Here is a 21,217-nt window from a genome sequence, read left to right as displayed (position 1 = left end):
CTATTAAGAAAAAACTCTGGAACGGTAAAAAGGACAAGATCTTGGAAAGGATAAAAGACGGAGAGAAAAAGTTGAGACTAAATCCAAAATCAAAAGAAGTTTTGAGAGAAATAAAATTCCATCAAGCACAATATGCAAAACTGATAAATCAAGAAGTTGAATGGAAAATCAAACAGATGAAACAAAGATCATTTGAATCGGCAAATAAATGTGGGAAGCTGCTATCATGGCAGCTGAAAAAGAGACAAAAACTGAACTTTGTTACCAATCTAGAGGTCGAAGGAGAATGTATTCAGAAACCAGAGGAAATTAGAAAGTGTTTCCAGAGATATTTTAAAAAATTGTTTTCCCAAGGACCCCAAGTGGAGACTGAAATAAATAAATTTTTAAAAAGCTATGGCCTACAAAAACTAACACAAGACAAACAAACTGACCTGAATTATAAAATAACCCAACAGGAAATCGAAAATGCCATTCAGAACATGCAACTAGGCAAATCCCCGGGCCCAGATGGACTTACCTCCAAATACTATAAGATATTGAAGGAATACCTGACTCAGCCATTGATGGAGGTATGTAATCAAATTATGGAAGGGAAGGGGGCACCAGAATCGTGGAAAGAGGCATTCATCACTTTGATACCAAAATTGGAATCTGAAAAGACTCAACTTAAGAACTACCGTCCCATCTCACTCCTAAACGTGGATTACAAGATTTTTGCTGACATTTTGGCAAATAGATTGAAAAAAGTCTTAAATGGAGTTATTCATAAAGACCAAGCAGGCTTTCTCCCTGGCAGGCATTTGTCAGATAATACTAGGAACATTGTTGACGTTCTGGAACTTCTACAGACAAATTTGAATACAAAAGCAGTTTTGATATTTATAGACGCGGAGAAGGCCTTTGACAATATATCTTGGAAATTTATGAAGAAGAATTTGGAAGGGATGGGAGTGGGAAGGGCGTTCCAAAATGGCATAGATGCAATATATTCAGAACAAAAGGCTAAATTGATAGTAAACAATGTGGTGACAGAAGAGTTTAAAATTGAAAAAGGAACACGACAGGGGTGCCCCCTATCACCCTTGCTATTTATTTCTGTCCTTGAGGTTTTGCTAAATTTGATCAGGAAGGATCAGCAGGTGGAAGGAATACAGGTCGGAGGAAAACAATATAAACTGAAGGCCTTTGCAGATGACTTGGTTTTGACATTACAGGAGCCGGTGTCCAGCACAAAAAGAGTATTGGAATTAATTTCTGAGTTTGGTCGGGTGGCGGGATTCAAGTTAAACAAACAAAAAACTAAGGTTTTGGCAAAAAACTTGACACCTTTAGAAATAGATGGGTTTCAGAAGGAAACAGAACTAAACGTTGTTAATAAAGTGAAATACCTGGGGGTCAACTTGACTGGGAAAAATTTGAATCTGTTTAAAGATAATTATGAAAAATGTTGGTCTGAAATTAAAAAGGATCTAGAAATCTGGTCAAGATTGAAACTTTCCTTGTTGGGAAGAATTGTAGCAGTAAAGATGAATGTATTGCCAAAAATGCTGTTTCTGTTCCAGACCCTACAGATCGTGGACAGAGTGGAATGTTTTGGAAAGTGGCAGAGGGACATTATGAAGTTTGTCTGGCAGGGCAAAAAGCCCCGAATAAAATTTAAAATATTAACAGATGCAAAGGAAAGAGGGGGTTTTGCCCTGCCGGACTTAAGGTTGTATTATGAAGCTGCATCCCTCTGCTGGCTGAAAGATTGGTTTTTGCTAGAAAACACTGATGTCCTAGATCTGGAAGGGTTCAACAATGCTTTTGGGTGGCATGCATATTTGTGGTACGACAAGGTAAAGTCTCATAAGTTGTTTAAAAACCATATTGTAAGGAAATCTCTGTTTTCTGTCTGGACTAAATACAAGGACTTATTTGAAAACAAGACTCCGAGGTGGTTATCACCGATGGAGGCTAAAGCCACAAAAATACTTAATATGGGGGGTGGCTGGGCAAAATACTGTGAAATAATAGAAAGAGTGGGTGACACTTGGAGGTTGCAGAGCTTTGAAAAATTGAAAGGGAAGGTGCGAGACTGGTTTCACTATGCCCAAATTTTAGAGATCTTTAAAAAAGATAAAAAAATTGGTTTCCAGGTGGAAAAATCAAAATTAGAACTAGAATTACTTGAACCTAAGACGAAAGTGCTTTCAAGAATGTACAACTTGCTGCTTAAATGGAATACTCAAGATGAGACAGTCAAATCAGCCATGATAAAATGGGCACAAGATATTGGATACAACATTATGTTTGAGGACTGGGAAAGGTTATGGACCACCGGTATGAAATTTACGGCATGTAGTGCCTTAAAGGAAAATATTATGAAAATGATGTACAGGTGGTACATGACCCCAGTCAAACTTGCAAAGATATACCATTTGTCTGATAATAAATGTTGGAAATGTAAGGAGGCTGAAGGAACTTTTTACCACCTCTGGTGGACATGCCCGAGGGTGAAGGCCTTCTGGGAAATGATTTATAACGAGTTGAAAAAGGTATTTAAGTATACCTTTCAGAAGAAACCAGAGGCCTTCCTCTTGGGCATTGTGGGCCAGAGGATACCTAAGAAAGACAGAACCTTCTTTCTATATGCAACGACTGCAGCAAGAATTCTCATAGCTAAATACTGGAAGGCACAGGAGCTACCCACACTGGAAGAATGGCACACACAACTGATGGACTATATGCAACTAGCCGAAATGACTGGCAGAATCCGAGACCTGGGAGAAGAGGCTGCGGAAGAGGATTGGAAAAAATTTAAGGACTATTTACAAAAACATTATAAGATATATGAATGTTAAAAATTTGCTAAGGTTTGAGGTAAATATGCTTCAGTATTGAAATTCGGAGTTGATAGAAACAAAGTTAATGATTGAGAAAAGTTTTAATTTCAGAGTGAATAATTAGATGAAAATACAAAAACACAGGAAACAAGGTATTAATTTGCTGTTTATATTTATTATAAAGAATGCAGGGATGGAGGAGATGGGGAAGTCCAGTGGATGATGAAAAAAAAAAAAAAGACTTCGAAAAATGAATTTTTTCTTGTTTAATTTCTTTTTCTTTCTGTAAAACCGCTTTTGTTGTGTTATTGATGATGGATTTAGATTCTGGAAAAAAGCAATAAAAAAAAAAAAAAATTTATATATATGCTGTAAGCCTCCCAGATTGGCTGGGGAAACCCAGCCAGATGGGCGGGGTAATAATAATAATAGAAATGGTTATCAAAAGCTACTAATTGAGGCAATCTCTGTATATTCTGTATATGCAGTAGGTGGTTCAACTTATTTGTATAACTCATAGATTTGCGCCTTGCTCTTTAAGCATACTAGTAATAAATTATTTTACCAAGGAGAAAGTATGCTTTTGATATTTCACGTCTTGCCTTTATATATACTTCAATGTGGAGGTTATTTGGAAGGGATACATATTGCAGTGAAATTTTGTTTACAATTTATATAGCTACCTCCTGTTTATTAAACTTTTTTGAGCCCTATTGTTGGTGTGTGACACATGATTTTTAGATTAGAGTTTATTGCCCGCCATTTCCAGTTAGGAAATTTAAGCTTGCAGTTTTTTGTGTGGAGGGTGGGGACTTGCTTGAGATACTGAAGGGCAGGTCTGAAGTTATGTTGCCTGTCGAGATTTACTGCTTGTTTTGAAGGATCGTTGATGCAAGTCTAGCTTTGTTCACAAAATCTAAACTTCAGCATCGCTGCAACAGTTCCCTTAGAAAACTCGCACCCTATCATTGCTTCCCTATTCTTGCCAGAATTAAATTTAGGTAGGTTTCTTGTTGTGACATTCAAGACTGGGTGGCTGTTGTTATTTTAAACTTTACTTGGCAACTCAGATTTATACTTTCTTCTGTGGACTTTAAAAGATAAAGCTCAGAGCATTTGTGCTTTATAAATTTGGCATGGCTCATATGGAACTGACAGTTGTGAAAAGTTATACTTTTAAATTACCTATGTGTACATGTGTGAATATGGGACAAGTGTTCACTGTGAATAAATCAGTTCTAGTAATATTGCCAACTTTATTCTGCAGGGAAGCGAATTTCCTTAAAAGAGATTTTGGTCAACAGCTTGAGAGAAGGGCAGAAAAGCCTAGCATGTCATTAACTCTAGGATATCAGCAATGGATATTGTGTTTAATGCCTTATCCATCCAAGTCACTGTGCCCCAGAGGTCTAATTTCACACATACCATTCATTTCTTAGGGATTTTAGTATCAAGTTATGATATCTATGTGTGTAAAAGTCCCCTCACATTAATCACCACAGACAGAGATTTCATATCACCTGATCTTACTCTCTACACCTGCTATACTTTTCAAAGAAAACAACCCACAGGTTCAGCTGAGTATTTCCAAGGTGATAGGAGTAGGAATAATTAAGTCTGCAACCTTAAACTCACTAAAGTCTCATTAGACTCAGTGGGACTTGCTTCTGAGTGGAGTTGTACTGCAACTGACATCCATCCATCCATCCATCCATGCATGCATGCATGTGTGAACTAGGGCAGAGGGTTTTCCAGAGCTTATCATTCTTGTCATCAGGGAATGTTGGGCTTCCATCAGTCCCATCAGTCCCTTCAGCATATATATATATATATATATATATATATATATATATATATGTATGTTACCCTTTCTTTTTAAACTGATTTAAACAGCTGTAACTCTGAACATCAATAAAATAAACCACAGCATAAAAATATAAAAGCATATTGTTAAAAGTTAGTTATTTTAAATAAGAACATGCTTATTGTATTTAAAATAAGCACAACCATTGTTGTTGGCATTCATTTGTCTCGAGAGACAATGGAGTGCGCCTCTGGGGGTGAAGTCAAACCCTTGTGTTAGCAGTACCAATGTGAACTCAATGGGGAGCAAGCCTTGGCAGTGTGTATGGAGGTCCTGGGTTGCCCGGACGACAATACCCCACTCTCGGCATCACTGATGTGGTCTAAACAATGTATCCTTCACCAGAGGTACTGCCCCTCCCCTAACACTCCCTACACCAATAGTATATATCAGGGGTAGGCAACCTAAGGCCCGGGGCCTGGATGCGGCCCAATCGGTCCGGGAATCAGCGTGTTTTTACATGAGTAGAATGTGTGCTTTTATTTAAAATGCTTCTCTGGGTTATTTGTGGGGCATAGGAATTTGTTCATTCCCCCCCCCCCCCCAAATATACTCCAGCCCACCACATGGTCTGAGGGACAATGGACCAGCCCACAGCTAAAAAAGGTTGCTGACTCCTGGTATATATGCACTTTGACTTCAGGCAGAGGAAAAATGCAGTTTTCTGCTCTGCCTCACCCAGCGAAATGCCTTGGTCCAGCCCAGTAAGTACTTCCACCCACACTTCTGCAGAAGGAGAATAAGTTCATTGGGTTCAAGTTGTCTCTGGACTCCCCCATTGAACATCTTAAAGGTCTCCTTTGTGGTATTATTATTAATTAATATTGAATAATAAAATACCCACCATCACGCAGACCCAGGGCCAGTCCCACGTCTGCCTGAGTAAAGCCTGGTTAGATTTTATTGTGCTTGAGCAACTTAGCAAACTCTTCCAGTTCCTCTGAGGTACTAATAGGAACCTCATAACACAATTAAGATTAGGGCCTGCTTTGTGGCCAGTGGCCAGAGATCATGGGAGTTGTAGTCCAGCAACATCTGAAGGTTGACCAGTTCCACACCACTACTGTATATTTTATATCAGACCTGTTTTTCTTTTTCAAGTTCTACTGCACACACTGAACTTGCTGCTGTTAATGTGATTTGTACCTCCTTGCCCTCTGATAAACTGGGCTACTCACAGACAAGAGAAGCTTCTGTTAAGAACTTGGTTTTTCTCTTCCTCAGTTAACTATTTCTCTGAATCATTTAACACTTAAAGGTGGTTGTGGTTGTTTCTTTGAAGGAATGAGCCATCATGCATTTGAAAGAATTTGTCTATTTTATAACTCAAAATTAGTAATTCTCCTGTTGAAAGCTATATGATTGATGATCTCCAGCAGACTAGGGACAAAGGTGAGAGCTGTTTCCTAGTTCTGCTGGATCTCTCAGCGGCGTTTGATACCATTGACCATAACTTCCTTCTGGACTGTCTAGAGGGGCCGGGAGCTGGGGGCACTGTTATACAGTGGTTCCGCTCCTTCCTCCTGGGCCGTGTTCAGAAAGTGGTGGTGGGGGATGAGTGTTCAGACCCCTGGGCTCTCACTTGTGGGGTGCCTCAGGGTTCTCTCCTCTCCCACATGCTTTTCAGCATCTACATGCAGCCGCTGGGAGAGATCATCAGGGGGTTTGGGCTGGGTGTCCATCAATATGCGGATGATACCCAGCTCTACCTCTCTTTCAAATCAGAACCAGTGAAAGCGGTGAAGTTCCTGGAGGCAGTTGGAGGATGAATGGCAGCTAACAGATAGAGGTTGAATTCTGACAAGACAGAAGTACTGTTTTGGGGGGACAGGAGGCGGGTGGGTGTGGAGGTCCTGAATGGGGTAACTGTGCACAGCCTGGGAGTCATTCTGGACTCACAGCTGTCCATGGAGGTGCAGGTCAATTCTGTGTCCAGGGCAGCTGTTTACCAGCTCCACCTGGTACACAGGCTGAGACCCTATCTGCCCACGGACTGCCTTGCCAGAGTGGTGCATGCTCTGGTTATCTCTCGCTTGGACTACTGCAATGAGCTCTATGTGGGGCTACCTTTGAAGGTGACCCGGAAACTGCAATTAATTCAGAATGCAGCAGCTAGACTGGTGACTGGGAACGGCTGCCAAGACCACATAACATCAGTTTTGAAAGACCTATACTGGCTTCCAGTACGTTTCCGAGCACAATTCAAAGTGTTGGTGCTGACCTTTAAAGCCCTAAACGGCCTCGGTCCAGTATATCTGAAGGAGCGTCTCCACCTCCATTGTTCTGCCTGGACACTGAGGTCCAGTGCCAAGGGCCTTCTGGCGGTTCCCTCACTAAAAGAAGCCAAGTTATAGGGAACCAGGCAGAGGGCCTTCTCGGTAGTGGCGCCCGCCCTGTGGAAAGCCCTCCCACCAGATGTCAAAGAGAACAACAACTACCAGACTTTTAGAAGACATCTGAAGGCAGCCCTGTTTAGGGAAGCTTTTAATGTTTGATCTAATACTGTATTTTAATATTTTATTGGAAGCCGCCCAGAGTGGCTGGGGAAGCCCAGCCAGATGGGCGGGGTATAAATAATAAATTGTTGTTGTTGTTATATGCCGAGAGCTTTCAGGATTTGGGAGCTTCCTACTATTTGAAATCTTGCACAACCTGCAGCACATAGCTATAGCCTCACACATTGGTGCTAATCCAAATTTCTCCTACCTTTGTTTCACAGCAGGTCAGCTGCGTTTCCGGTCCACTTCATTCCCCCTTAGTGCTGGCATCTTCCCCAACGCTTCTCACATGATAGCAGTAACAGCAGCAGCAGTTCTCTGCACAGAGAAGGCATCTTGGTAGCATTCCAAATGGAGGTTTGCTCCTCAAGGAGCAAGGAAGCCACACGTGGGACATGCACTCTTCTGGAGCCTTTCAAATGGAAACAAGCTTACTCGCTCACACATGATTAGCCACCTGGGGACCTTGATGAACATGGGTAGATGGAAAACATACCTCCCTTTGGTGTAAGGTGCAATCATAGTCCAGAATGTGGTCCAATTGATTAAAACTTAATAACGAAAAGCTTACACGAGCCTCTTAGCTATTTAATTTCATAGCAGGAAACGAATTCTGTGGATATGCTGATGACAAGAGACCTTATTCCTTCCCCCACCAAGGTGAGGTGGTGGATTCACTTACAAAAAGTTCTGGAATGGAACATGGTTTAGTGGTATTGGGGGGGTCTATGCTCGCTTATCATTTTTCACAAAGGACGTATTTTTAACTGCGATATCTGAAGGGCCACTATCATTGGTTCCACCTATTCTTTTGTGAACCAAATAGTACAGTCACACCTCGTGTTGCGTTAGGTTCATGTTGCGTCTTTTCGGCTTGCAAACGCGGCAAACCCCGAAGAGTATACTTCTGGGTTTCGCCACATGTGCGTGTGCAGAAGTGTTCTAGGCTCTTCACACATGCGCAGAAGTGCTCTATCGTGCTGTGCGCATGCGCAGAAGTGATGCTCTACTTACTGACTTTTTGGGGTGCAAACGGTATCCCAGAACAGATCGAGTCCGTAACTAGAGGTACCACTGTACCTCAGTCAGCCCTGTCCTACCGGTGTGAATAGCAGTGGAAGCTTTGGGCAAAGTTTTCCTTTTTTGCATCTCATATGGCCCCTCCCATTTCAGGTATATAAGTGAGAAGTTGAGATAAATGAAGGGAGAACTCTGGGTGAATGCAGACACTTACCCCATGAAGAAATCAGTGATGCTTGCCTGCTTCTTAAATGTGTGATCACAACTTGTGATGAAAGAGGACAACACAGAAGACTGTGTTGGTGAGGTTGGAAACTTTGACAGAAATCTGAATCGATTGACTGCAATGCAGCCATATACGTAATTTAATAAACCAGGAATTGGTTTTTGAAAGCCAAGTAACTTGCTCTTTAACCAGTTTTGAAACCCTGGTTTTAAAGCACAGAAAAAGGCCGGAACCTAGAGGATAAACATCTAAAAGATTTTTTTTTAAAGTAATTTAGTACTGGGAACATACTGTTGCCCCCTGACAAAAATGCTGAGGGTGATCTTGAAATGAAGAAATAAATTAGGGAGCAATCCAAATGAGAATGTGTTAAGATTAATATCTGATAAACCTAATCACAAAACACATGAACTTACATGTGTTTAGAGATTGCATACTATGGGCTTTCTTGCTACAGAAAAAAAATACTTCAAATACCAAAACTTTAGTGAGATTTTCTTTTACAAAAACAGCAAGGATTTCGTTATTTCAAAGGTAATCAACACCCGGTATTGTAATTCTGCAGGGAAAACAAGCTCTTCTCTAAGAAGATTCCTTCCCATGAAATTCTATAGCTTGAGGAAATTGCATATGCATGCAACATAGTCATTCATAGACCACTAATGCAGACCATTATAACCATGCAGCCATGTGGGAAAAGTGCAGAACTGTTACCATTTTGTAAGGCTCTCAACTTTTGCCACACATTAGAATGCCTGATAGGAAAAGAAAAAGTCCCTCATATTTGTGTTAAAACAGATGACTTAACAGCCATACTGTCGAACACCTTACGACATTTTTAGTTGCTTGTAGTCATCTTCTAGAAGGAGAGTTGCACTCATGTAAAGATTTGTTTCGTGAGTAGCATTTTACATCTGTGAATGGAAGCTACTTTCTTTTCATGGAGGTTGAAGTTAGGATCCAAACCACATTCTTCATTGCAATTAATTACAATTTAGAAGAGTTCAGCTTTTAGTCAAAGCCAGTAGAAGGCAATAGATAAAGCAAGTAATTGACTGTCTGATACATATATTTTGATGTTGGAGTGATCTTCTAAATTACTTGATCAGTGAAGCATGGGGTAGAATATTCAGGTAAAAACAACCTGCTTATCAAACAACCATGGGCAAGCCATTGTTTCTCAGGTTTATCTTAACAGTGGTTGTGAGAATCAAATAGATTAGGAACAATTTCTAAAATTGAAAAGCATGGAACCGAGGGTTTGAAGATGTGTTTAGGCCTTTTTCAAGTCTCTGTTGAGATTTTAGGTAGTAACCATATAATTTTTTCCTGGTGTAAATTTTTCCCCAGTTTCCTTTTCATTTTGTTTTCCTCAACCTATTGTACCTCTCCTAGCTCAATCAAGAACCCAGGCTTCAGGCATGATTCAAAAGCTCAAAATGAACTTATAATGGAAAGCTTTCAAGTTGTTTGAAAAAAAAAGTTTCAAAGCAAGGAAACCTATAGTAGTAAAGTTAGGTTTGCCCAATATTGTAACGAATTTGTACAAGTATTTCATAAATTCTAAACAAAAAAACCCTTTAATTTTAGTAATAGCACATCATTCAGTTTTGAAATCATTTCAAGAATAGCATTTGTGTCTTCATTTTTTTATATACTGATGTATTCTTTTTGGACTATAGATGAGATAAAGAATTAACAATTTTGAAACAATAGGAACGAGATGTTCCACTGTGATGAAGGAATTAGATAATCTTGCATGTTTGCTTAAGGGAGTCTGTATCTTGAGACTTTTATAGGGTAATATTAAAGCCCTGAGATGTCTTATTATGCCAATACCCAGAAGATTACTTTAATGAGAAGTAAAGGGCCTTTTTCCAATTACAAGGGAATAACTGTATTAAGTTTCTGTGTTATGTCAACCTGCTTTGATTTGATTACTGAAAAAGAAATGGATTTATCTGTCAGTGTTACTTAATTAAGTCTTCTCATTGATGCTTTGCAGACTAATATAGTGCGGTTTGCACATTTAAGTCTAAATACAAAGAAAATTGGCTGAAAGCTTAGGCACGACCTACGAAGATAATACACAGGAGTGATTGCTTGCCATTTTTCAGATCACTGAGTAAAACCTTAATATGCTAGAAAGACCTGAATATTGTAAAGCTGAAATTAAAATAGCTTGATGGCAAAGAGCTTTCAGTGATGTCATGAGAGAACTTTGGCACTATGATCCCCTGGCTTTGCTGACATGGGTGGGTAGCTATATTGTACATGTTCTTAGTTCTTGCATCAGGTTGTATTTGTTTGTTTCTGTCCCCATCCCTTCTTACCCCAGTAATTTACATATTGTAACAGAAATTGAATACATCCCCCAAGAAAAACAGATAAAAAAACAGATCTTCAAAATCCTGATTTTTCAGAAGAAATTTTTACTTTTAGCAGATTTGGGTACAGGGAATTCCACAGTTCTTCTTTTGCTATGCAGGAGTCCCTGGACATGTTCATGTCTCCTCCCCCATCGTTCTGCCCGGACACTGAGGTCCAGCTCTGAGGGCCTTCTGGTGGTTCCCTCACTGCGAGAGGCCAAGTTACAGGGAACCAGGCAGAGGGCCTTCTCGGTAGTGGCACCCGCCCTGGGGAACGCCCTCCCACCAGATGTCAAAGAGAACAACAACTACCAGACTTTTAGAAGACATCTGAAGGCAGCCCTGTTTAGGGAAGCTTTTAATGTTTGATGTATTACGGTATTTTAATATTTTGTTGGAAGCTGCCCAGAGTGGCTGGGGAAGCCCAGCCAGATGGGCAGGGTATAAATAATAAATTATTATTATTATTATTATTATTATTATTATTATTATTATTATTATTTACACCTCTTGTGATGTATATGGTGGTTCAGCCAAGTAGGGAGCATATTTGATGTATTCTATCTATGCATGGAGAAGAAGTGAGAATGGCCTGATTCTCATGGTGATCAGCTGTGCACTAACGAGCAATTAAAAATACCTGCATCATGTGTGCAGCAACACCCTTTTTGTATATAGATTTCAGATCTCTGGCAGGAATATGAGAAAACCCTCATGGATGGAATTCATCATCACACTAATACAGTTGCTCAAACAATGCACACATTTCTGCTTGCTAGATGGAACTATTCCCACCTCACACACCCCACCCTGTATGTTGTTCTGTGGGTTCTTCCAACCCCCCAGAGCAGATTGGGAGCAGGCTTGGGGGAGGAGAGGGGAATTGCCCCATTACGCTAGCAGAGGAGTCCTTGTTCTGGCTTCCAGTAGTGCAGAATCCAGCCCCAGGATTTTTAGTTTCTGTATTGATAGTTTTAAAAGTGAGTGTTGCTCTAGAAAAACAGCCTGTTGATACCAGCCAGTGGTGTTTTGCAATCAGAATGCAAATGGTGTTTCCTCTACTAGAATGAACTGTTTAAGTCTCTTAGGGCACCATTCAGATACCAGTTCCTGCCCTCATCATCTCTCATTAGAGAGCCACCAGAAGCAGGTCAGCTCACTTTGTTGCATGAGTGATCCAGCAGCCTATAAATGATTTAAATCAAGTATGGGCAGAATGTAGAGATGACGGTTCACTGGTGGACCATTCAATAGTGGACCACCTAATAGTTGCTGGTTGCTGTGATTCTTGCATACAATGTTGAATTTAAAGTGGATCTTGTTCTAATCCCAAAAGACACTAGTTATGCATAGGTTCACTGAACACAGCTTTGTTTGATGTTATCGTGTAGCAGGTTTAAGATATACTAGTAGATCCTGGGGATTCTAGTACAGGCATAGGCAACCTTCGGCCCTCCAGATGTTTTGGCCTACAACTCCCATGATCCCTAGTTAACAGGACCAGTGGTCAGGGATGATGGGAATTGTAGTCCAAAACATCTGGAGGGCCGAAGGTTGCCTATGCCTGTTCTAGTAGATCCTGGGGGCATAGAGATCAAGTAAGACTGAATTTTACCCAGCCCTGATACAAACAGATCAAACCATAAATCTAAGGAAAGCATAAGTTGGAACTTCTTCATGTCCTGGCCCAGTTTGAAATCAGAAATGTAGTTATGGGTGATACTTGCATTTCCATTCTGCCTATTAAAGGCACATGAGTGACAACTATTTTAGGCACATCTAGTTGATGCACAATCGCCGACATGTGGGTCCTTTGGACTTAGAAGAAGGCAGAATGAGGGCAGAACAGGGTGGGCCATGCTTATATGCCCCCCGCCGGTGTGCGCATGGGGGTCTGGGAATGAAACGCCCACGTGAAATGGTCCCCACCTGTAGATAAAGAATTGCATAATAAGCCTCAGGATTGGGGGGCCGTATATGAGCAATACTGAACATTCACGTCTGATTTTCCCTAGTTCTACATACAGTTTCCTTTTGCTTTAGTTTGCACTGCTGTTTTGATTTTCCAGTTAAATTCATATAGTTATCACTTTGAATGTTTAGGAATCGGTGACTATAGGATCTGCACGCATGGATGCCACTGCAGGACACAGAAGTAAAATAGGTGCATTTTCCCCCCAGGTAGAAATTGTAGGTTTTCAGGCTGATGGTCTCAACTGAAGGGTGAAATCAACATGACACACAACATTCAGAGGCATATCTCAGTTGGATTCTATCATGTTTTTGGCCCTTTTCAGAAAAAGAGAGAGAATGCTGCTATTGCAGGAATGTTTATCTGTTCACTCTGTAGATGTCTTTTCATTTAGATTCATGATGTTCATATTTGAGTAGGACACATTGCTGTAATTTAGCCTTGAGGTATCACTGACATGCATTGTTGTGGAGAAGTCTGTAGGGGGGGAAGTTATCATCACAGCTTCTGGACTATCTCGTGGTAAAGAAGGCTTTTACATGCAACTACAGACATCCTAGAACTTAGGAGCAGCAATGAGAACAATATAAGCTGAAAGGTGTTTAACCTGGGTTAGAATCATTACAACCAAATTTTAGGATATGGGCGTGCATTATGATGTTACAAATGAAAGTAGCCGAATGTTTAGCATAAGTTAGGCTAAAGTGAACTTTTACATGTATTATGTGACATTTGGGTAAAAATAGAGGGGAGTTAATTGGCAGAGAAAAATATTAGTGCAAGGAAGTCTGAGTGTTGTATCCTTGTGAATGTGGAATGACTCCACAGTTGCAGTAGGATTTCTCCTCTCCTGTCCCCCATGTTACCCAAGATTGGATGGGGGATTGCTCTGTGGGATTGGATGGAAAAGGAGGGGAAAGTTGTGTTGCACTTACAGATGTCATTTCATGAAGCTCCTAAATGAAATTAATGATTTAATTGGATACCGTCCTAAAGATCTAGAATTAGCTGCCTCCATCCTACACACAGTTTAAGGATACAGAATGAATTTTCCATGGCTAAAGTAGCCAAAGCAGTGTTAGATGTAGTTTTATACCTGCAGCTTGTTCACATAAACAAGTTTGGAATTTGAATAACAATAGCACTAAGCAGTGATTTGCACATGGCAATGGAATATCACAGATCAAACACCAGAGATCAAAATTTTATGCTTTATGCAATGCTTTTTATTGGCAACAGGTCAAGCACTCAGCTGTGAATCATCATCTTTTGAGTCCCGTTGACTTCAAGTGACCACAGTGGATTAAATTAAAGTATGTTTGTTTAAATGTCTTGTGGATCACACTGTTTGGCAGCAATCCGAACTTTGTTTGCTAATAAATTTGCACATGATTAGGGTATTTGTGTCTTGGGAGAGTTAAGTGGAGATGTGCATTTCAATCAGATAAGTTATTAGGAAGAGAAAAAGTCTGCTCTTGGTTATACTAGTAAAGTCAATTCACATATAGAGTTCATGACTGGCCACCCTCTTAGTTTCTCTGTTGAATTTTGATGAGGGAACATTTGTAATAAAATGTGGGAATGGCTGTTGCAAAGACCTAATGCATCTGAAAACACTTTGGAATTCATAACAGGATCACACATATTTGCAGTAGTCTCAATAAATAATATCTACAATCATACTGATATTGATTTCTATAACCTTTCTGTACACACACACACACACACACACACACACACACACTTTACTGATGGGGTATGCTACAGGATCACTGCTTCTGAAATATTTACATCATACATGACATTTTCCCCACTCAAGTCATAAACTTTGGGTGACATCCAACAGTGTCCATCTGCCTGTGTAATAGACTTCTGCTCATATAAAGAACTTTCCCATACTCTTCTTCTCTGTCCAGCACCTGGCCCACAAAATTTGCTCTTGAGCATTGAGGAACCGCTGCGGCAGACTGGTGGCACGAAGGAGGGCTGCAGGAGGGAGGAGAAGAAAGAGAAACCCCATTGCCTGAGTGAAAGATGGATACCCCTCATTTACAGCAGGCTGAAATTTGGCACAGCTGTGACATGACCAGCTTATATTATTGTTTAAACTTTTGCGGAGGAGCTTGAATTTCTGGGAAAGAAAGAATGGGAAGGGAGGCCATACACAAAATTGCAATAAAAAAAAAAAGTCCAGTAGCACCTTAGAGACCAACTAAGTTTGTTCTGGGTATAAGCTTTCGTGTGCTTGCAGAAGAAGTGTGCATGCACATGAAAGCTTATGCCCAGAACAAACTTAGTTGGTCAGTAAGGTGCTACTGGACAGTTCTTTTGTTTTTTTATTTATTTCGACTGCGTCAGACTAACACAGCTACCACCTGAAACAAAATTGCAAGTTTGGGAATAAGTAGCTGGACATTCATAAATCATGCTATGTATCATAATTTAGGCTATGATCCTGTATTCAGATATGCACAATTTTCACTTAGGCTAATGATTGATTTCTCCTGGGCACGTGATTTCAGCGTTCAGAATGGATCAGAGACTGTGATGCCAAAATGTGCTGAAAAAGTCTGTTGAAAAGCCATTCAGTTTCATCTATGGTTTGGATGTGCCTTGAATCAGAATCCAAAAGAGTTAATAATCAGTTGCATAACACCCGTGATTTTAAAAAGCTCTGCCTAATTAACTGAATGCAATGGTTGATCTGATCTGTCATTTAAATGATGCACATATTTTAAAGAATGTAATTAAATATTTACCTGGAATGTCTTGTGTTATTAGCACTTTAATGTTTCATTGAGATATTAGGAATTGTGATGCGGAGAAATATAACATTAACAAACATGTTAACATGCAAGGGGAGGGGGACAGATCAAGGTGGAGGCAAACACTTTCTTTGCTCATACAGCTAGGTCACAGATACGCAGCGCAGATGCCTAAGCTCCATAACTGCACGTGCAAACCCAATTCATATTCTACATGTAATTTAAGTGCTTTGCTTTTGTTAATCTTTTCTACATGCCTTTTTGTTCAATCAGATTAAATCTATTGTTTCAAGTAATAGAATTAATAATAATCCATAATGAATGCGATGGTGGATAATGCTCTAGCATCCCTTTATGATAAATTAATGGCTTGCTCTCACCTGGAAAGTTGTTCCAGTTATTTAAAGAGGAAGTATGTGGTTTTAGTAGCGTGGAGGCATTCAGTAATGTTCCATAAGAATGACTACACTGGACTTCTGGTTTTATATTTCTGCTTCTTGATTTAAGCACTCAAAACAGTATCCAAGGAATGGATGCCACCTATTTTTTAGCAGTGCACATTGCTGGGGAAAGCACCATTCCGTTGCATTCAATTGACAAATTGTGGCTATTCATCAGATAACAAGATTGTCCTGTTCATCTGGTATCTTCTCAGTTCCTTCCTTCCAAAAATTGAGAGCCTAGGAAGAGCCCTGCTTGATCAGGCCAGAGACCCATGCAGTCCATCTTTTTTTCCCCAGTGGTCAACCAGACGCCCTTGGGAAGCTGGACCTGAGTGCAGCTGCGTTCTCTCCACCTAGTAGCTGTTAAGCAGAGGCATAAAGACTTTGAGAGTGGAGATAGAACATAGCCATTGACAGTCTTATCCTCCATTAATTTGTCCAATCCTCTTTTCAAGTCATGCGAACTGGTGGCCATTTTTACCAGGATCACAATACATTTGGGACTGCTTCTCCTCATATGATCCAACCTTGACCCTGCAACCATAAACTGAGGCCCTTCTTCATGTGTCTTCTTTGCAAAAGTTCCGGAGGGTGGCAACACAAGAACAACAGTGACTTCCCGTTTGTTGACTGCTTTCCCCAGGGAGGTCCAGCTGGTGCCTTCATTATTAAACACCTGTAGGGTGCCAGGCAAAAACATTCCTCTTTAATCAGGCCTGTGACATCTGATGCCCTTTTAAAAGTGTTGTGGATTTTTGGGGTGTCTTTGTCTTTGTTTTTATTATGTATTTTGTGATCTTGTTTTGTATTTTTACATTGTAAATCTCTCTGTGACCTTCGGATGAAGGGTGGTATACTACTACTACTAGTACTACTACTACTACTACTACTACTACTACTACTACTACTTATTGTGGGAGAAAATTCAATAGTCTAACTATAGGTTAGGTCATGACTTGTGCTCAGCATAGTTCTGATGCTGAAGGTGCTTCTTCCATTTTCCCTGATTCCTCAATCCTTCTGCAGCTTTCTGTGAGAGACCCTCTGGAACAGTGTGAAAGGCAGCCCTGCAGGTTGCAGAGGGAATGAGGAATTGGTGAAAATCACCACCCTGTCCCCTTCCTCCAGTGGGAAGCTCCTGCTGCATTCTGGGTCTCTGGATTCTGGTTCCATTTATGCAGGTCTGAAGCCATCCCTATGTTTTCTGAAAACAGCCATATCGTGAGGAAGAATGGTATTCAGTATCTACTTGTCAGGGAATGGTAAGCTTTACTCAAGAAAATGGGGAAAGGGTTACCTCCCCCTCCTGGGTGCTGAGGGCCCAATCCAAATCCCCTTCCCCCCTCATAACGGCAGTTTGCTAAAATTTTAAGAGACACCCAGGAAATCCAGATCTGTCATCCTGCTTGGTTAAGCCCCAAGTGACTTTTCATAATAATATAATTCAGGGCCATCCAACGAAGCAGAACAAAGTGACAGACAAAAGAAAGTACTATTTCAAAGCACATAGTTAAGCTGTGCAAGATGTAGTGATGTTCACTGACTTGGACAGCTTTGAAAGGGTATTCGACAAATTGATAGAGGTATGGCTGTTAAAGGCTGCTATATTACATCCTTGATCAGAGGTGGTAATGTTGAGGGTCACAGGCAGAAGAGTACCCTTGTACTAGTGTCTGGTTTTCAGGCTACCAGGGTCATCTGGTTGGGTACTGTCTGTCTGTCTGGACAAGACAGGCCTTTGGTATGATGCAGCAGGGCTATCCTTAAATTCTCATCACAAAACCTCATTCTGGCAGTGTAAAATTATTTCAAAACAATGTAGAGCCCCTTTAAACTACTAGTTGCACAATGCAGCTGGGAGGAGTTGTGCTCTTGGCTCCAGTACAATGCATCTAACACAAACATTTAGGGATAGGATGTTTTCTCTTTGCCTGCTTTGGTATGCTGTTCTTCATATGTTATGATTTGATATTAAATATCACTGGGAAAAAATAATTCACTAGAACTTTATAGTTATGCTTAAAATTAAGCTTGCTCTTAATTGCTTTGCTGGACGTCTGCCTAACTAGAATAGTCACAGGAGATTCTCAACACATTTTTAATGAGCAGTCAGGCAAGCATACTCCAACGCGCTTTAGTATGCCACAAAGCACGTAATGGACTCTGCCTTAAACAGTAGAGTTGAGGGACTTCTGTTTCTTCTCTTGGGCCCTGACACAACCTCAGAACTGCCACAATGTACCCTGAGGCACATGATGCACTGTCTCTGTCTATCCACAAGGAACACCAGGTTGCATTCAAGGTACAATTGGAAACAGCCATTCTGCCTCCCTTCTCAGGTGGCCTAAGTCAATAAAATTAGACAACAGAGCAAGCTGTAATGAAAATAACTCATGTGGAAACATATTGTGTGCTCCCCCCCTCCATTCTTCCCTTCCTCACTTCCTCTCTTTATTTTATTTACAAAAAGAGTAGCTTTCCATTAGAAGCCTCCTCCAGTGAAATAAGCACGAGAGGTGCAATTTTCCGGGGAAACAAACGTTTCAGTAACCTCTTCCATTTTTGTCAAGGAGAAGCATGTAGTTGTAGAGCAATAATTAAAAATTCCTATAACCTTTTTCATCAAAAAGGTCTTAATAGCAGTTTAGCATATGTAATTAGTTAAGCCTTGCAGCACCTTTGCGAGGTGAATGCTATACCTTCCACTTCCCAAAAGGTGATTTTCTAAGAGTCATAAATCAGGAATGAAGGACAGAATGCAAAGTTTTAACCTCCTTGGTTCATGCTACAAACTGCTTCTTTGCATTGGCAGAAATAAATCTTGGAAATCTCTGTAACAACAGTCTTAATATTCTAAGTCAAAAGGAAATGACAGATCAACAGTACAGCTCGCATTTTGAGCTAAACCTTCTCAAGAGTACTTCCCAGGCACTGGAATATTTTATTCCCATCGTTGTTAACCTCCCAAACCTGAAAACATGTTAGAAAGTTTCCAAAAAAGTTTTCGAGTTTCAGAAAGCCACCCTGAAGAGTTTCGATCAGTTGGATTTGCCAACTGACCAGGAAAAGACAACAGCTGGACTTCCCCTCTCCACTCAGTAACCTCTTTAAAAATTCTGTACAGTGTGCAACTTAGTTTAGCCTTCCCCAACTTGTTGCTGCTAAGACATTTTTGAACTCCCAATCCTCATCAGAATCGGACAACCTGCCCAACTGCCAGCGTTGATGGGAATTGTATTCCAAAACTTCTGGAGTACATCAAGTTGAGGAAGGCTGCCTGAGTGAATTGATTGCTTTTGTGGTTGATTTGACTCCTAGGTTCCACCCACCCAAACACTGTGCCCCCTCCAGGTATTGGGATTTTAAAATTTATTTATTTAAAGAGTTGGCAACCCTGAAAAATGCATCTGGTGAGTTCATGGCCAAGCTGAAATTTAAGTTCATTAGTGTCCCAATTCAGCAATTTGGTTCATTGAAACACAGGATTCCTCAGCCTTGAAATTTTTCTTTTTTCTTTATGAGGGATGCTCTCCAAATCAATTCATCAAAAGTGATTCATGAAGGGATATTTCTTGCAGTTATACAGAATAACTTTTATATAGGGAGAGTATGCTTTATTTGCTACGTAGCATTGTCAGTTTTATCCTTGAGCCTGTATGGTTTTGCGCTAGGTTTTGAATTCCAACTTTAGTCAGTGACTTCCAGCCACTTCTTAAATGTCTCCTGAAAGACTGAGTGACTAGAATAATTTTTATGTGCAAACCCTCCGGTTCCTGAGGGTCCAGTTCATTTCTGCTGTGAATTTAAATGAGTTAATTTAAGTGGTTGGGTCAGAAGCCACTATCATTGTAGTAGCCCTGTGCCTGGTTCTTAATTAAAGGCAACAGGAGATTAATTTGAAACATTAATTTAAAAGTGCCTATACAAAAGGAAAGAATTATTGCAATAAAGCCTAAAGAACTTTTTTGTCCCTAGATGTAGAAGACAGAACTAGCTCAGGGTCCTGGGGGAACGGAGGACATCCTAGTCCATCCAGGGTAAGTATATCTAATCTTTTTTCTCTTCCTCACCAGACTTCCTGTGTATGTAAATTTAAAATCTAAATGTGAGTTTTACACCTGATTGCTTAGGAAAATGTACATGCAAATTTGGTTACAGAGCATCATCTTCCCAGAATTGCTTTTTTAAAGATTCTTATCTGATCCCATGGTTGAATTTGACAACTGCTCTGTTCCTGCTAAGAGGGAGCAGGGAACTTCATTAAAATGACTTCTTCTTTGCCTTGCTTGTTGCTATCAGCCCTTGTTCCATTTCTGTAAGTTATCTCTGGTCTGTAAGCTGTGTTTTTGGTAGCGGTTGACTTTTCATTTGTCGTAGATGGCTTTCCAGATGTTTCTACTTAACAGGCACAAAATATGTAAGACATACTCTGGGCATCTTGCATTCTAGGAGATATCTAAGCACAATATTTTGCCTTAGTCTTGATACAATTATTATTATTATATAAGGTGTATATAGATGGTTATTAAAGCATAAGTAAAAATATCGATAGATAGAGCCATTGTATAATACAATTAGTACAAAATAGTTAAAGTTCATGTATCTGCATTTATTCTTCTACACCCAGATTAAAAGGGTTCTAGAGGGAATAATAATTGTCTTTGAGCAATTTTATTTGTTTGTGACACAATGGCCATTACAAAGCATGGGGATAATGCAAGTAGCTACAATCACAGATTGGTAGCATATATACACTCCTGCTAGGAGAAACACTAGGGAAGCAGGGACAAAACATACCACTAATTATACCACTAATAATTATCAATACAAACTGAGATGAACAGCAGCATCAAAATACTATTGCAGGCGGTCCTCTTTGTAGTCTTCGGCAGACATCATTAGAAGATAATGGTGATTTTTTAGAGCTGCTACTACATAGGTGGCAACCTTGTTTGCAATGATTTTATTGTGGTCTGCCAACAGATGAGAAATAATATCCATAAGGGTCCAACCGGCTCTTGCTCTCAAAATGTCTCCCCTAAAAAAACCCAAGCTTTGAGAGCTCTATACAAGGAACAGTGCAAAAGGCAATGTACCATATCTTCCACCTTCCCAGTACCACAGACCCATGTCTGCTGGGCATAGGGAATCCCGTTATACTTTCCCCTGAAGGCATTGTTTGAAAATAATTGTCTATCTTGCCTCTTTTTTGTCTCATCCATATGTAACTCT

General features: G+C 40.3%; 1 protein-coding gene across 15 annotated transcripts in view; it reads left to right on the top strand.

Annotated features, from left to right (window-relative positions):
- TCF4 (transcription factor 4) overlaps positions 1 to 21,217 on the top strand; it is a 339,764-nt gene that overhangs the window by 90,682 nt on the left and 227,865 nt on the right. For all 15 annotated transcript variants that reach the window (XR_008332771.1, XM_053408685.1, XM_053408679.1 and 12 more), the window contains one exon: positions 19,961 to 20,022. Coding sequence is in view for 14 of the 15 variants with exons in the window: in XM_053408685.1 (XP_053264660.1) it covers positions 19,961 to 20,022 (62 nt within the window). In the remaining variant the exon portion in view is untranslated. The remainder of the gene's footprint in view (positions 1 to 19,960; positions 20,023 to 21,217) is intronic.

Source organism: Podarcis raffonei, chromosome 11, assembly GCF_027172205.1.
Source record: "Podarcis raffonei isolate rPodRaf1 chromosome 11, rPodRaf1.pri, whole genome shotgun sequence".
NCBI lineage: Eukaryota > Metazoa > Chordata > Lepidosauria > Squamata > Lacertidae > Podarcis > Podarcis raffonei.
The sequence above is the reverse complement of the archived record's forward strand: the minus strand, read 5'-3'. Positions and strand labels throughout refer to the sequence as shown.